General features: G+C 34.3%; 1 protein-coding gene across 2 annotated transcripts in view; it reads left to right on the top strand.

Annotated features, from left to right (window-relative positions):
- Positions 1-18,813, top strand: part of SLC36A1 (solute carrier family 36 member 1) — a 79,529-nt gene that overhangs the window by 23,839 nt on the left and 36,877 nt on the right. For both annotated transcript variants that reach the window (XM_031953558.1, XM_003756741.4), the window contains exons 4-9: positions 396-484; positions 1,238-1,333; positions 2,573-2,657; positions 3,145-3,363; positions 9,262-9,360; positions 16,745-16,911. In XM_031953558.1, coding sequence (XP_031809418.1) covers positions 396-484; positions 1,238-1,333; positions 2,573-2,657; positions 3,145-3,363; positions 9,262-9,360; positions 16,745-16,911 — 755 coding nt within the window. The remainder of the gene's footprint in view (positions 1-395; positions 485-1,237; positions 1,334-2,572; positions 2,658-3,144; positions 3,364-9,261; positions 9,361-16,744; positions 16,912-18,813) is intronic.

Genomic DNA, 18,813 nt, shown 5'->3' on the forward strand with positions numbered 1-18,813 from the left:
ATGAACTTCAACCTCTACAAAATAGTACATACCTCAGTGACATTTTAATTAGTTACATGACTAATCTTTTTTTTAAAATAGCTTTTTATTGACAACATATATATGGGTAATTTTCAATTTCATTGACCCTTGTAATCACTTCTGTTCCAACTTTTCCCTTTCTTCCCTCCACCCCTTTCCCTAGGTGGCAAGCAGTCTCATACATGTTAAACATGTTAAAGTATATCTTAAATACAATATATGTGTACATATTTATACGGTTCTCTTGTTGTACAAGAAAAATCAGATTTAGAAAGGTAAAAAACAACCTGGGAAAAAAAACAAAAATGCAAGCAGCATGACTAATCTTTTAATGTTATTTTTACTCTCTTTTCACCTACACTTTCTTTTTCTAGATGGGTCCTCTCAGTCTGTTGCTTATGGGCATTGTGGCTGTGCATTGTATGGGCATCCTGGTGAAGTGTGCTCATCACTTCTGCCAGAGGTAAGACACATTTGTCTCTGTTCTTAGATGAACATCTATCCTTTGGAGTTTAATAACAGTCTTAGTTCCATTTAATTTTATTAAAGTTGTTTCTTCTCTAACTCATACTCACTCCTTATGTAGGTTATATCAATGTATAACCTTTACCTCTTTGAATATAACTATTCTATATATTTGTTCTAATTTATAGCTTTCTTTGAGTGTTTCAAAGTCTTTATTCTGGGACCTTTTAGTTAAGGCATTGTGTAAAGACCATATTCTAATTCTGTGTTCTGTATACATTGAAGCTGATTAATGACTATCTAATAGAGAATAGGATAGCAATTTAGCTAGGGGACCAGTGTGATATTTCTCTATTACAAATAATTAGTAATAGAAAATAGTAATTATATTGTTCCTTTTATGTATTCTTCTTTAGCATTCAGCCACCTTGATTCTTCTTGACTTGAAGTAAATGGGTTTCTTTTCTAAGAAAGTTTCCTATTTGTTTAGGGGAGAGGACAGGAAGGATGAAGTTTGACTAGCCATAATGGTACTTAGAATCCTAGCTTCTCCATCCCCCAAGATAAGATGCTTTTCAAGAGATATTTGGATCACTTTATTTTCACATTTCAGTTGGTCCAGGTTTTAAGAGTGATACCCTGATATATGTAAGGCACTGTCTGCTTTGCCGGTGCCATTCTTCTTGTGCCATACAGGTCCCTGTAATTGGGGTAAGTGAGTTCTTAGTTTGTTTTTTTTTCTCCTCCACAGGCTACATAAACCCTTTGTGGACTATGGAGATACAGTGATGTATGGGCTGGAAGCTAGTCCCAGCTCTTGGCTTCGGACTCATTCTTTATGGGGAAGGTAATTAATAAATATTTGTTGATAGTTTTATTGTTTGCTTGATGAAGTATGAAATGTGTCTTTTAAGTATATGTATATGTGTGTATATTCTGTAATACTTTCTATCCTAGTGCTCTTATTAATTGCCTACTGTGTGCCAGATGCATTATTACACTCCTTATTTGTGCTATACAAGTAAAAAAGCATGAGACACATCTTACTCATAAAAATCGTTCATGTAAGTATATACAGAATAAAAGGAATAAAGATAAATAAAGACAAATTAGTCAAATGCAAGGTAGTTAGAAGGGAGGATTTTAGCATTTAGAGGTTTGGGAAAGGTTTTGTGTTATGCTTGGGATTTATCTTGAAGGGGGAGAGTGTATATAATCTAGACTACAGAAAATTCTCTTCACTTCCTTCTTCCTCTCCTCCCTCCCAAATAATTTCTCACTGCCACTATCTTTCTCTTACTCAGTTTTAATTATAGATATGGATATATATCTATATAGATATAGATTCCCCCCTGAATATAACTCTCCTTTAGTTTTTAAAAAGAATTTTTAACTAGAAAAAAATAGGAGTTAAAAATGAATAAGGTAAGAGTTTAGAAACATTGTATAATCTGTGAAAGAATAATGACTTTGATGTTTAGAATCTTCCTTTAGAACAGGTCTTTCATGTCATATATTTTCTACTGAATAATTCCAGTGACTTACTATTACCTCAGGATTAAATATGAAATCCTCTGGCTTCTAAAATCCTCTATAACCTGACTCCTTACCCTTCTAGCCTTTTTTTATTCTCTTCCCCTCCATGTACTCTGCACTCCAGTCAAATTGGCCTCTTACTGTTTCTTTCCCAAGATAGTGGTATCTCTCAACTCTATGTATTTTATTACTGTTTGTACTGGAATTCCTTAAAATCACAGCTAAAATCTCACCTCTACAAGAAGTTTTTCCCAGTTTCTCTCCATGCTGATGCCTTCCTTAGAAGATTACTTCCAATTTACCTTGTATATATCTTGTATATAAATAGTTGTTTGTGTGTTGTCTCCTCCATGAAAATGTGAGGGCAGGGATTGTTTTTGCTTTGCTTTGTATCCATAGTGTTTAGAGCATAGGAAGAACTTAATAAATGCTTGTTGCCTTGATTTGACATTGTTTTATAAGTAAAAGGTTTAAATTGATATTTTTTTCCTCTCTTTGAAATGCTTCATTTTAAAAATTGAATTAATTTCTTATTCTCTCCCATCTGTAGGCATATTGTAGACTTCTTCCTGATTGTCACCCAGCTGGGCTTTTGCTGTGTATATTTTGTATTTCTAGCTGACAACTTTAAACAGGTAGAGTAAAAGAGAACTCAAGAGACCTTTTGTACTTGGATTCCTGGGAAAAAGACTGAATACTAAGCGTTTTACATAGCTGTCATCTCTTTGGGGCCAATGTCCTTTGGACATCTATAAAGAGAAAATGTGCATTCTAAAATGTTAGTGCCAGAAGGATCTGCCCCAGATCTAGTCACTCCTAGACCCCTGCCAGGTAGAGGATGCCTTTGTTATTCCCAAAGCTCTTCAAAGTTTCCAGTTTAGTTCAGTGGGCATTTATTAATTGCCAGTTGTGTGCAAAGCCCTTGCTAGAGTGGAAAAGATACAGCGATAGAGAAAACATGATCCCTCCTTCAAGGAGGTTACTTTTTTCTAGAGATTCCATATATTCTTTCAGTGCTTTGTTTTGTAGGCTCACAGCCCTTTTTTTGAAAAGTTCTTCTAGATGAATTTTACTTGATGAATTTTAAAAGAATTTTCCTATTTTTTTCCTCCTGTATTTAAGGTGGTGGAAGCAGCCAACATGACGACCAACAACTGCAATAGTAATGAGACAGTGTTGCTGACACCCACCATGGACTCACGATTGTATATGCTCACTTTCCTGCCTTTCCTGGTGCTGCTGGTGTTTGTCCGAAACCTCAGAGCCCTGTCTATCTTCTCGATGCTGGCCAACATCAGCATGTTGGTCAGCCTTGTTATGATCTATCAGCACATTGTCCAGGTATGTGTCCAGATCAGGTCTGTGGTCACTCCCCTAGAGTTTGACATCTAGAACTAGGTGGAAGTTCTTTCCATTTGTTCCTCTTAGCTTCTCATTTGTCTTTTACTCTGTGGTAAAAGAGATTGCTGTCTGATGAATTAGAGGCATCAGCATACACACTTAACTTCCTTAGATGATTCCTTGGGAGTTTTCTGTATTAAAGCAAAAGGTGAGAAATGTGAGGAAGGGGTTGACTGCCTGCATTCCCTGCCTATGGCTGATTGAGCTGTCAGTATCAGATCAGTTATTCAGCTTAATTGATTATCATACCACTTTTAATTGGGTAGTGTACTGTGCTGACTGATCCCATGCTGATCATTGGTAGGAAAAGGAAGAGGGAATTGTCTTCTCCTTCTACACTTTTACATGTTCTATATCTATATTAGTACAAAATTCTTGCAAGTAGTTCAGACCTAAAATGAGCCAAGTATTCGTAGTAGACAATGAGGCCATATGATATAATAGAAGAGCACCAGAAGCTGGATTTGAAAAATACCTCAGATACTTACTAGCTTTGTAACTTTAAAAGAGCCAACTTGATATTTTTGATCTAAGTTTCCTTATCTGTAAAATGGGACCAGGGATATTTGCATTGCCTGAGTTTACAGAGCTGTTGTATTGTACATGCTATAGAAGTGTTATGGTAATTATCCTTTCTTTTGGAGATATAGTTATCCTTTCCACATCACAGGAGCATGATACTTGCAATCTGGAAAATCTGCATAAAAATTTTTGGCCCACCTTTCATACTAGAGAAGAAGTCTGAATTATTATGGTACTAAAAGATAAAATGTTTTGATATTGTACAGTACCACACATATATTTTATGTATTTCTGAGTTTTTAAAGTTCTGTGTCATCTGCTGGCCTTCTCATGTTATCTGCATCTTTTGCAAAACTCTCCCCAAATTACCATTTAATTTCTTATGCCAACCCATGATATATTGAAATGCATTGGATTAAGTCATGATGTGGAAGGGGTAATTGTATTCTTCTGGTTAGGATCTGGTGAGACTGCTCTGTGTCTTGGTCTTCCTCACACCTATTTGACAACTCTTTTTCAATCTTTATCGCTGAAACGTCACTCAGCTCCAGCTGCCTAAGAATGAGTATGTTCTCTTTTTTCTTCTTTACACTTAATAGTATTTTTTTCCAATTACATGTAAATATGATTTTAAAAATATTTTTTATTAAAACTTTTTATTTTTCGAAACATATGCATGAATAATTCTGCAGCATTAGTCCTTGCAAAACCTTGTGTTCCTGTTCTTCCTCCCCCCCTTCTTCCACCTCTCTCCCCTAGATGGCAAGCTGTCCAATATATGTTAAACATGGTAGAAATATATGTTAAATCCAGTATATGCATACATATTTATACAATTATACTGCTATACAAGAAAAATCAAATCAAACCAGAAAAGAAAATGATGAAGAAAACAAAGTGCAAGCAAACAACAAAAAGAGTGAGAATGCTATGTTGTGAACCACACTTAGCTCCCACAGTCCTCTCTGTGTGTGTAAATGGTTCTTTTGATCACAAGAACATTGGAACTGGTCTGAATCAAAAGATGATTTTTAACATTCATTTTTGTAAGATTTTGATTTCCAAATTTTTTTCTCCTCTCTCCCTTCTCTCCCCACTTCTCAAGACAGAAAGCAATCTGATATAAATTATACATGTACAATCGTGTTAAACATATTTCCATATTAGTTGATGTTGTGAAAGAAGAATCAGAACATAAAAGGAGGAAAGGAAAAAAAAACAACAAAAAAGTGAAAATAGTATGCTTCAATCTGCATTCAAACTCAACAGTTCTTTCTCTGGATGTGGATAGTATTTTCCATCCCAAGACTTTTGAAATTGTCTTGGATAGTTATATATACTGAGAAGAGTTAAGTCTATCATAGTTTATCATCTTATAATGTTACTGTCACTGTGTATAGGTTTCTCTTGGTGGTTCTTACTTTATTCAGCATCAGTTCATATAAGGTCTTTCCTGATTTTTCTGAAATCAGCCAGTTCATCATTTCTTATAGAATGCTAGTATTCCAATATATTTTCATTCATATACCACGACTTGTTTAGTAATTTCCCAATTGATGGGCATCCCCTCAATTTCCAGTTCTTTACCCCCACAAAAAGAACTGACAAGCAAGAATTGCTATAAGAAATGACAAGCAAGATTATTTTTGAAAAATCTGGAAAGACTTACATGAACTAATGCATAATGAAGTGAAAAGAACCAGGAGAACATTTTATATATATAATGAGAGCAATATCGTTTGATAAAGAACTGTGAATGGCTTACCTCCTTTCAGCAACATACTTTCTGCCCCTTTAGGAAGAATTGATATTATTTGATTATAGACTGAAGTATGCTATTTTTCACTTTCTTTCATTTTTTTTCTTTTTTTTTAAGTCTTATACAAAATGACTAATATAGAAATGTTTCACATAATTGCATACATATAACACAAAACTTTAAATACTTCTTTAAAATGCAATTTCTAAAACTTTTATTTTTCTAAATACATGTAATGATAGCTTTAAACATTTACTCCTGTAAAACCTTGTGTTCCTTATTTTTCCCCTTCTCTTTCTTCCTCTCCCCTCCTTAAGACAGTAATCAATCTGATATAGGTCAAACATGCACAATTCTAACAGACTAAATAAAAATCTGAAAAAAAAAAAAGAATCAGAGCGACATCATGATATGGTAGAAAGAGCATTTAGATTAGAGAAACATGGTTTCAGGACCTTGCTCTGTCACTTGGAAGTCACATGTCCAGTCTCTCTAAGCTTTGTCTTTTGAATCTGTATAAGAATAATTCTCTTTTCCCTCCCTAACAGTCTTGTTTTGAGGATAGTGCTTTATAAATCATATAGTACTATCAAAATATAAGCTGTTATTCTTTGAGAAGAATCAAATTCTTGTCTAACTCATTAACATTTCCCCCTCTAAATTAATTTTACATAAGGAAGATATTTTAATTATCTTGGACTCCTAAAGCACTAAAATGCTTACTTTTTGAAATAGTCTCATGGTGTAGACTAAGAAATGTTATGAGTCTTCAGAGCAGTTATTTAACTCTGTCAATTAGTGCTGCTCCAGAATAGAATGGTTTTCTCAGGGAGTAATGAATCTCTGGGGATCTTAAGCAGGAAAACCATTGGGCAGGTATGTTGCAGAAGGAATCCTTGCTTACACCTGCATTTTTGATTTCCTTCCCAAGCTAATTGTACAATATTTCAGAGTCTGATTCTTTTTGTACAGCAAAATAACGTTTTGGTCATGTATACTTATTGTGTATCTAATTTATATTTTAATATATTTAACATCTACTGGTCATCCTGCCATCTAGGGGAGGGGGTGGGGGGGTAAGAGGTGAAAAATTGGAACAAGAGGTTTGGCAATTGTTAATGCTGTAAAGTTACCCATGCATATATCCTGTAAATAAAAGGCTATTAAATAATAAAAAAAAGGAATCCTTGCTTAGGGGATGAATTAATTATATCCTCAGAAGAATCTATAATTCTGTTTTAAATTATAGCAGGAATACTCCATTTAACAATATTAACTGATTTCACAAAAACACACAAAAGAATATTACAGATATGCAATTAGCTAAACAACATTACTGTAGGGTTTAGGGATGTTAGGGCAGGGTTTGATTATTGGTATATTGGTATGTTTTTATTTGCAGTTTTCTTTTGGTGATTTAGAAATGTTCTACCTTTTTTTTAGACACTCTTGATGCTTCTCCCTGACCTCAGGAGTTCTTAACTTTTTTCATGTGCTGGACATGAAAGGAATATATTTGAAAATAAAGGTTCCATAAAAACAAAATGTCAGAAAGATCTTATGGACACATGGATTTCACAGAAACACACAAAGGAATATTACAAATATGCGGTTAGCTGAACAACATTACAGTTTAGGGATGTTAGGTCAGGGTTTGATCACTGGTATATTGGTATTAATGATATGATAAAGAGATTGCTTTGGCTCCCTGGTGAAGCCTATGGACTTTTTTTTCAGAATCATATTTTTAAATGCATTCAGTAAAATATATTGCTGGACTTAATGATGCATGCCTCTAATCCCAGCTGGTGGGTAGAGGTCGAAAGATCTCTTAAACTTGGGAATTCTGAGCTTCAAAAGGCTAATATGGTAAGCCTTTTGGAATGGGCTGGGGTGAGTATGGAGATTTGGAATGCCATAGCATCTCTAACCTTTGCCTAAGGAAGGGCAAACTGACCCAAGTTATAAAAGATATCAGATCCCATGCCCATCAGTAGTGGAATCAGGCTTGTGGGTAGCTCCTCTACTTATAGCCTGGACAAAATAAAAAGGGCCATGGAGTCTTTTAAAAAACACCACCCCCAAAATATAGGATTACAAAGGGAAGTTATCTTGTAAAATCAAAATATTAAAATCTTGTTAATAAACTCCAGTTTAAGAACTCCAGCTTTTCAAAATGATAGGTTTTCCCAGCTTAATACTTCAGTGGATCCATGATCTCACTGGTGAAAGCAACTTAACTATGACTTCACATCCTATGAGGTTCTTGTCTCTGACTTCCATAAATCCTATATAGAGAATTTATATAACATATGAGAGACCATCTTCAGGTTCTTTTAAAACTTAATGGATAATAAAGCATTAATCTGACAATTTACCTATTCTGTTCTGCTTTTTTTTTTTTTTATGACTGGTCCCCTCCTAGACACAGCATACAAAAGTGTGACCTAAATGTCTGGGCCTCCTAGCTCTTAGGCTAGTCAGTTCATCTTTTTCCATAATATCTTTCTGATATTTTGTTTTTATGGCACCTTTATTTTCAAATATATTCCTTTCTCATCTGTTCAGGTAAAATTGCTTTTTAACAAAGCATAGAATAGAGAAATAAAAGCAGTTCAACAAAACTCATGAACACATTGATCAAATTTGATGAGGCATGCAGTAGTTGACACTCTTATTTCCCAGCTCTACAAACTCTTTCTTTCTTCAGGCTGGAGCTCAATTATAGTTACACAATACTCATTTTTTGTTGTTGTTCTTTCCACTCAGATTGTTGTAATAGTCCACTTTTTTTTCACTTTTAATTTTGTTTTAAATATGTATACTAATTTTAATATGATAATAACAAAGTTGCTTGCTTGTTTGCTTCTCCTTCTATACTTTTCTATGTATTTTTAAAATATTTCATTAACTTTTTTTTAACATCGTTTTAACTCCCCACTGACTGTCACTCATGCTTCCATCACCATTACACAGTAACAAATTATTATTTTCAGTCAAAACAAATCAACACATTGGCTATGCCTGAAAATGTACATTTCATTCTGCTCTCTAGTCACCCTAGTCATCACCCCTGCCAGAGATGAGAGGAATGCTTTATCATTAGTCTCCCAGCATCTAGATTGATCATTGCATTGATTAGAGTTCTTACAGTTTTTCACAATTGTTTTCCCTTACATTTTTTAGTCATTCTATAAATTTTTCTCTTGGTTCTTATCACTTCATTTTGCATTAGTTCATGCAAATCTTGATAGTAATAATAATTATTATAGCTATTATTATATATTAAATATTATTATAACTAAGACTTATATGGCACTTACTTTGTGCCATGGACAGTGCTAAGAGCTTAACAAATATCTCATTTGATCCTCGCAGCAGTCCCAGGAGCTATGTTCTCTATAAGAGCAGGGATTGTCTTATCTGAATTTTGACCTAATTTAAATATCTTTTGATGTTCTATTTTCTCCTTCAAAAATCCTGGGTTTACTCAAAATTCTGACTTTTTGGACTGATTTTATAATTACAAGATATCTCTTTATCTGTCTTTCTTTTAGGGAATTCCAGACCCCAGAAACCTGCCATTGGTAGCAAATTGGAAGACCTATCCCCTGTTTTTTGGTACAGCCATATTTGCATTTGAAGGCATTGGAGTGGTAAGGATTGAATTGCAATTAAATTTGAATGTTCCCTAGTACTGTTGATAATTTTGTAGTAAAGAGTGCAATGTTCTGGAGGCCAGATCCTGCATGGGATAATACTGTCCCTGTTGGAAAGGGTCTTCTGTGGTAGATTTGTTCCCATGTCACCATTTCTCCAGTATTAAATCCAGTAAGTCTCCTATCTTTGAAGACAAAATGTTTATTAATTTAATAATATTTGTTTTACCTTCTTTACCATCTACTTGATGTCTAATATGTATATCAGTATTTCCTCTGTCAACACTGAGGACAAAACTAAAATCATAGGCTTCTTAAGGAAGCCTCTTCCCTTTTGGCTTATAGTACTACTGTTTCCATAGTCTTCCCCTAGGAGAAGAGAGCTGCTGCTCTTTGGCTTTACATAAGCAGTGCCTTTTAAGAAGATAAAGAATTCTCCAGTGGAAAAAATACTTCTTATGTAAAGGGAATAAGAAATACAAAAAGCTTTCAGTTTTTATGGATTTTGAAAGCCTTTGATAGTTGTCTTATTATCATTATTTTATTAAAATAAACTGGAAATTAAAGGAATTGTATATTTTTACTTAAAAGCATTTTATTTCTCCAATTACATGTAAAGATAATTTTCAGCATTCATTTTTGTAAGATTTTTGAGTTCCAAAAATTTTTTCCTATTTCCCCTACCTCTCTTCCTGCCTCAAGACAGCAAGCAATTTGATATAGATTACTCATGTACAATCATTTTAAACATTTTTCCATTTTACTCATGTGGTGAAAGAAAGCTCAGAGTAAAAGAGAAAATGCATGAGAAAGGAAAAACAAGGTGAAACTAACATGCTTCCTAAGTTTGATCTCAAAAAGAACTGAGAAAATGTACCTCCCTCCCTTCTTTGCAGAGGTGTAGGACAAGAAGTTGCAAAACTACACTAGCTTGTTTTTTTTTTTTTTTCTTTCTCTTTTTAATGGCTGATTCCATCGTGGGAAGGAGGAAGGGATATATAGGGAAATGAAAATGTCCTAAAATTTTTCTTAAAACCAATAAAGTATGTGTGACCCTGGGCAAGTCACTTAACCCAAATTGCCTCGGGGTGGGGGGAACCAATAAAGTGATTTTTTAAAAAGAAGGTAAAGAGAAGATGAAGATTTTTTTTTTAAAAAGCAATTGTATAAAATTGCCTTCCATTTCTGAGCAGATAAATATCCTTTTTTTTTTAGTCCTAATTAGCCTCACCCCCGCTCCAATGACTAAAAAAATCAATATCCTGTATTTCCATTAGTGTAGATCAAGAAGTTTCAAACTTCAGCCACAACACTTCTGACCCTGATCTAAACTGAATTAAAAAGTACTTGGGAAATGTTTAACAAAATACATAAAAATACAACAATCTAGATATTATAAATTTGTATTTTTTTCTGATTCAATATACTGCCTGTAAATTTGATTTTGATACCATTAGCGTAGATGCATTATTTTATTGTTACCATGAATAAAAATTTCATCACCTACTAACTGTTTGGTGATGAGCTTGATGTTATAAACTTTAATTTGACCAGAATCAAAAATGATTTGGATATTTTAGTTAGTTAATTATTCCAGTTGGAAGGAAAGATGAACCAAAAATAGCAGAACTTCAGATAGACTTAAAAAAAGATATAGGACAAGAACATTTCAAAATATTTGTTATTAATTCACTTGGTTCTATACTGTGAAATGCAAAAGGCTTTGTGTAATGTTTCATCCTTTTTTAGCAGATGTCTTTTTATAATTTATGTATATATTTATTTATAATAGTAATTATATGTATAATAATTTTTTTAAAAAAAGAAAATAGTATGTTTCTATGTCTATTCAATTTCCATTATTCTTTCTCTGGATGTGCATGGCATTTTCCATCCCAGATCTATTGGAATAGTCTTGTATTGCTGAGAAGAGTTAAGTTTGTCATAGGTGATCATTGAACAATGTTGCTCTTGCCAAATATAATGTTCTCTTGATTCTGCTCACTTCACCCAGTATCAATTTGTATAAGTCTTTCCAGGTTTTTCTGAAATCAGCTTGCTAATCATTTCTTATAGAACAATATTCCATTACCTTCATATACCACAACTTATTCAAGTATTCCTCAACTGATGGGCATCCACTCAATTTCCAGTTGTATTTCAAACTAGATAGCCAGTGGATAGTATTATTTTTTTATTTGTTTTGGTTTGTTTTTTTGGAGGTAATCAAGGTTAAGTGACTTGGTTAGGGTCACACAGTTATTAAGTGTCTGAGAGGTCATTTTGACTGTAGAGCCTCTATCCACTGTGAATAGTATTGGGGAATAAAGTGGTAAGGGACTAAGAAGTATAGTGCGGAACCTAGACTTGGAATCAGAAGACTTGAGTTTGTCTCGATTTTACCATTTACAAACTAGGCTATTTAAGATATTTACTTATTTCTTAACTCTAAAATGGGCATTGTGATTTTTGTTCTTCCTATCTCATAGGCCTGTTACAGGGATCAATTAAAATTAATCATCTGAACATGCATTGTAAATGTTAAAGCATTGGCACATAAGTCAGTTACTAAACTTCTAATCAGTTCAATTCAAGATACATTCATTAAGTACCCACTGAATGTCCAGGCCTTGGAGAGTTGATAAAATTTAATTAAGACCTAGTCATTCTTACCATACAACTCAATCTAGTATTAAAAATAGATTGACCAACAGAAGAACTAAGGAACTATGTCATTACAAAAGTTTTTTCCAGCATGTGTGAAATGATTTAAATGCCCAGCACCTGAAAGACTACTGGAAGGAAATCTAATCTGGTTGGAAGCTGCTGTATGATTTCAGGATGTGATCGTAAGAAACAGAAGAGATGTGGCCTTGCCTTCCCCAGGAAGAATATAGCAGTTATTCATGTTTTCTCTCATTAATCCAAATTTCTATTGTTGAAGCTAAATTCCCTTTAGTCTGTACTCATTCTATCAGTACCACATTCCAATGGGTATAGCATCATAGAATATCAAAGCTAGAAGAAGGATCTTCAGAGCTCAGGTCAGTTGGATCGGTACATACCTGAGTAGGAATCCCATCTAAAACACAGATAAAAATAATAATAGCTAATATTAGGGATAGCTGGGTTTCACAATGGATACAGCACCTGAAATCTGAGGTCATATTCAGCCTCAGATAATTACTAGTTGTGTGACCTGGACAAGTCACTTAACCTCTGCTTGCCTCAGTTTCCTTATTTGTAAAATGAACTAGAGAAGGATATGGCAAGCCACTCCAGTATCTTTGTCAGGAAAACCCCAAATGGGGTCATGAAAGGTTGGACATGACTAAAACAACTAAACCACAAAAAGTGGGGATAATGATAATAACAATAAAGCACTACATAAATGTTAGTTATTATCAGTCTTATAAAAATCACAGAATTGAACCTCAGAATGTTTCTAGTATAACTCATACTGAAGAGAGAAGGGAAGGAAGTAAGTTTTTATATAGCACTTACTATATGCCAGGTACTGGGCTAAGCAATTTTTATAAATATTATCACTTTAGAACCTCACATCAAACCTGTGAGGTAGGTGTAATTATTATCCCCATTTTGTAGTTGAGGAAATGTAGACAAACAGAAGTTAAGTGATTTACCCATGGTCACACAGATAAGTAAGTATCTTGTGGTTGAATTTGAATTCTGTTCTTCCTGACCCTAGGCTTGATTGACTGCACTGCCACTAAGAGTCACCTCCATTAGAGTATCTGATAAAAAGTTATCCAGTTCTTGCTTGAAGTCCCTGATAAATGCTTGATTAAATAATTGATGGGGAACTTATTTTAAGCCAAAATTGGCCTCATAGTAATTTCTTAACATTGCTCATTGTTTTTCCATTTTGGGAATAAGTGAAACAAATGTAATTCTTCTTCTATATCCTCAAATATTTGAATGAAATCATTATGTTCCCACTTTAGTATTTCCATTTCTAAGCTCTCAGCATGCTTAATTCTTTCAACTGATCATTACATGGAATGGCCTAGAATATTTCCATATAAATCCATTTGGTTTTTCAGTTAGCAAACTGCAGGGTGTTCTGCTGATTAGAACAGAGAATTTTTCCTGATCAGTAGTGATCTGCTTGCTGAGTGTTCACTGATTCTGTGGTATAAGAAAATGTAGGAAGTAGGATCATTGCCTTCAGATGGTGTATTAACAAAAGTATATGAAAGAAAATGGAGTGATAGTTTAGGTTGGTCCTGGATTTCAGGGAATCTAATGAACTCAGAATGAGAGAAGAACAGAATCACATCTACATTTTCACTAACCTCTAAATGAAATGCAGTATTTTCTCCAATTTTATAAAAACATTATTCTGAGAAAGCTTCACTAAACTGCCAGAGTTCTATAACCCAGAAAAGGTTAAGAACCCTTCATTTATCAGCCTTGCTTGTAGGGTAGGGTAAAAAATAAGGATAGGGTTAAGACCCAAGAGAAGATCCTGAAGAAGGAATTCAAGGTCAGGGCACAGCCCTGCTCACTTTTATGTTTTCAGGTACTCAAGGAAAATGAGTATTTTGATAAGATCAAACAGTCTCTTGGAAATAAGACTAATTGCTTTGAGTTGAATTTCATTGTCTAGCCAGATCTAACAGATGACAACTTGTGAAAATTGGCAAAGTCTTGCCCTTTGTTGCTTGCCTTTCCTGAATACATTCATTTATGGCAATCAACTGATATTCTGTCCTTTTCTTATGAAGAACTCACATTTTTATACAATTTTGAGTTATTCAAAATATTTTCTTTATAATAACTGTAGGAGAAATGGTGTTTTAAGAGATCTCTGATTTTATCAGTGAGATAGCTGCATCCACAAAGAAGCTATCCAGTGGTGGCCAACCTTCTTATCTTTTCTATCTTTAATGTTCAGGCACCAGACATTCAATATTTCTCTCATCTAGAACTTGTACTGAATTTAAGTGTCATTGACAGTCATTGAGCATCATTTTGTGCACTGTGATGAAACATCAGAGTAGGCTTTAGTGAAGGAAAGTAGGATATGTATTTTTATCCCTTTTTGGCAAATGAGGGAACTGAGACCCAGAGAGCTAGTGACCTCCCTCAAAGCAGATAATATAGCTCAGTAGTGGAAGGTCTTCTGACTTTTCAGTCCAGGATTCTCAAGTATTGTTTATTATTTTTTGTTTTTTAATTTTAATTTTTGTTTTTTTAAATAATAATAATAGTTTTTAATTTTTCAAAATGCATGCAAAGATAGTTTTCAGTATTCACCCCTACGATTTTTATTATCCCAAATTTTTCTCCCTCCCTTCCACACCCTTCTAGACCGCAAGCATTCCAATATAAGTTAAACAGAATTCTTCTAAATTCTTCTAAACATTTCCACATTTATCATGCTGCACAAGAAAAACTAGATCAAAAAGGGGAAAAAAAGAAAGAAAAAAAGACAAGTAAGCAAACAACAATAACAAAAAGGTGAAAATAATATATTGTGATCCACATTCAGTTTCCATAGTCCTTTCTCTGGATGTTTTTGGTTCTCTCCATAACAAGTCTATTGGAATTGGCCTGAATCACCTCATTGTTGAAAAGATCCAAGTCCTTCACAGTTGATCTTTACATATCTTGTTGCTGGATACAATGTTCTCTTGATTCTACTCACTTCACTTAGTATCATTTCATGCAAGTCTCTTCAGGTCTTTCTGAAATCATCCTACTGATCATTTCTTATAGAATAATAATATTCTATTTCATTCATATACTATAACTTATTCAGCCATTCTCCAACTGATGGGCATCCACTCAGTTTCCAGTTTCTTGCCACTACAAAAAGGGCTGCCACAAACATTTTTGCACATGTGGGTCCTTTCCCCATTTTTTATGATCTCTTTGAAATGCAGACTCAAGAGAGACACAGCTAGATCAAAGGGTATGCACAGTTTTTTAGCCTTTGGGCATAGTTCCAAATTACTCTCCAGAATGTTTGGATCATTCACAACTCCTAGTATTGTAGAGTCTATTGTGATGAAGGAAGGAGCCTGGTCCACTTTATCCAAGTAGGAATCTGGAAAGTTGATTTATATATTAAAAAGCTTTGTTAGGTCTCCAGTGCTTCCTAGTTTCATCAACTTGAAGGTTTCCTTTGTGGCTTCTTTCCCCCTCCAACTGTATAATATAAATATAATGGAAAATTGGCCCTAAGGTTGAGAGTTGTAGTCTCATTGAGCTGTCTATCTTATTTTGTGGATATTAGTGCATATTGAACAGTGACTTTGGATCAAGAACTAGTTAAACTGAGTGGATGTCCATCAGTTGAGGAATGGCTAAATAAGTTATAGTATATGGAATATAATATAATATAATTATTCTATAAAATTGGAAACTGAATGGATGCCCATCAATTGGAGAATGGCTAAACAAGTTAAGGTATATGAATGGTATGGAATATTATTGTTCTATAAAGAATGATCAGCAGGCCTGGAGAGCCTTACACGAACTGATGGCTAAGTGAAGTGAGCAGAACCAGGAGATCATTGTATACAGCAAGAACAAGATTATAAGATTAATTCTGATAGTCATGGCTGTTGTCAACAATGAGATGATTTAGGCCTATTCCAATGATTTTGTGATGAGAGCCATCTACACTCAGAGAGAGGATTGTGGGAATTAAGGGCAGATTACAACACAGCATTTCACTCTTTTTGTTGTGGTTTGCTTGGATTTTATTTTCTTTCTCATTTTTTTAAACTTTTTGATCTGATTTTTCTTGTGCAGCAAGATAATTATATAAATATGTATGCCTATTTTGGATTTAACATATATATATATATATATATATTAAACCATGTTTAATATATATTGGATTACATGCCATCTAGGGGAAGAGGTAGGAGGAAGGGGAGGAAAAATTGGAATTCAAAATTTTTCAAAGGTCAGTGTTGAAAAAATTTATCCTTACATATGTTTTGAAAATAAAAAACTTCAATAAAAAAAGAAAAGAAAAAGCTATTATTAAAAACCAAGAACTAGTTTAAAAATCTCTTATCTTCAACTAGTACTATATGGTTCCAGGGGATAAAAATCTAATTTAAGCTTAATGAGTTAATGACTGGAGCAAAGGATATTAGAAAGAGGAATAATTTCTATGCTACAGAAATAAAGAGAGTTTCTTTTCTCATTTTTCATGGGGGATGGGGTATAGATTATAGAAATGAAGATGATTGCTTTCACTATTTTCCATAGAGAACAGAAAGCAGATTGGGAGTTAACCTATATTTAAGACCAAGGATGCTTTTGGGGAACAAGAATATTAAAGATTAAGACATTGTCTCTTTTTTGTTGGTATGAACATTTATTTTTATCTTGTCTTTAGGTACTTCCACTGGAAAATAAAATGAAGGACCCCAAACATTTTCCAGTCATCCTATATGTGGGGATGACCATCATTACCATTCTCTACATCAGTCTGGGGTGCCTGGGCTACCTTCAATATGGACCAGCCATACATGCCAGTATAACTCTCAATCTGCCCAATTGTTGGTACGTAAAAAATAAAGGAAATTGGAAACCCACTGGCCCTGGCTTTATTTTCAGGAGAAATTTGGGCACAAGGTGGATATAAGTGAATGCTAAGTCACAAATAGGTAGATATCTTTCTGACAATGAGATAGTATGCTGGACTTTGTTCTTTGCTTATATGTAGTAATTCTCAGGAAGTTCTTTGTATGTTGGTCGTTTGAGAGGGACTGTCAATTGCTAAGCTTCTGGTGGAGTAAAAAAGAGTATTAGGCTTGAAATAAGAAATCTGTTCTGTCATTGGCTATGTGGCTATGGAGAATTCATCTTTACTGACTGTTAATATCCTCATCCATAAGGTGGAGGTACATCATACTTTTCTGTCTCATTTTGGTCATTTTTTTTGAAATCTCCATTAGTTTTAGGAAACACTGAAAAGCTTTTTAAAAATGTAACTAGGCTTAAAGTTCAACCTCATAACTGTTTTGTTTTAAGAACATATAATTATTTTGTTGGGAAAAACTTTTAGTAGGAAATGAGGTTACACATGCTGAGTGCCTCAAGGGGTAAAGTAACATTTAGTTCTTTTTTTTTGGCTGTTCAGCACTGTTTGTACATTTAAGAGCTTTATTCTGAGTTTAGGAGTAGGAATGGAAAGGTTGGGGAAATTTAAGGAAAAAAAATGTCTCACACAACACAGATGCTATTGCCATATAACACATGATAGCCAGTATCTATATTGGTTTGATTAGCTTATTGTTTCTGATGGTCAGAGTTGAATAACTAAAGCAATTGACTTTTACTATTAAACTTGAGAAAAAAATCTTTTCTTCCATTCCCCAATTCCCTTTGTAATTTCCTGATGCTTGTACCCTCTGTAATATGAATGGGTTGGCCGAAATGATATTGGGTTCCTTCCAGCTCCAGTATCTTCTAATACCATGAGCTGCCTTTACTTCTTGATTCTGTGTGATTAGCCTACTTCCCTTCCTCTCTTCCTCATTTCCTACTTCTCCCAACAAACCCCTTTCTCTTTCTCCTTCTGGCTTGCCTAAACTGGAAGTACCTAGGAGTCCAGTCCCATTCTGATTGGCACAGGAGCTTCATCTTTCTCTCTTTTCCATCCTGGGTTGAATCACTCCTTCTTAGACAATCTGGTTTCTCTCCCTCTATTCTCTCTTTTTTAATTTTTTAAATTTTTATTATTATTATAGTAACTTTTTATTGACAGAATCCATGCCAGGGTAATTTTTTTACAACATTATCCCTTGCACTCACTTCTGTTCCGATTTTTCCCTCCCACCCTCCACCTCCTCCCCTATGTGGCAAGCAGTCCTATATATGTTGAATATATCCTAGTATATCCTAGATACAATGTATGTGTGCAGATCCAAACAGTTTTCTTGTTGCACAGGGAGAATTGGATTCAGAAGGTAGAAATAACGTGGAAGAAAAACAAAATGCAAACAGTTTACATTCATTTCCCAGTGTTTTTTCTTTGGGTGTAGCTGCTTCTGTCCATCATTGATCAATTGAAACTGAATTAGGTCTCTTTGTCAAAGAAATCCACTTCCATCAGATTACATCTTCATACAGTATCGTTGACGTATATAATGATCTCTTGGTTCTGCTCATTTCACTTAGCATCAGTTCATGTAATTCTCTCCAAGTTTCTCTGTATTCATCTTGCTGGTCATTTTTTACAGAACAATAATATTCCATAACATTCATATACCACAATTTACCCAACCATTCTCCAATTGATGGGCATCCACTCAGTTTCCAGCTTCTAACCACTACAAATAGGGCTGCCACAAACATTTTGGCACATACTGGTCCCTTTCCCTTCTTTAGTATCTCCTTGGGGTATAAGCCCAGTAGAAACACTGCTGGATCAAAGGGTATGCACAGTTTGATAATTTTTGG

This window comes from Sarcophilus harrisii, chromosome 2, assembly GCF_902635505.1.
Source record: "Sarcophilus harrisii chromosome 2, mSarHar1.11, whole genome shotgun sequence".
NCBI classification, from domain to species: domain Eukaryota; kingdom Metazoa; phylum Chordata; class Mammalia; order Dasyuromorphia; family Dasyuridae; genus Sarcophilus; species Sarcophilus harrisii.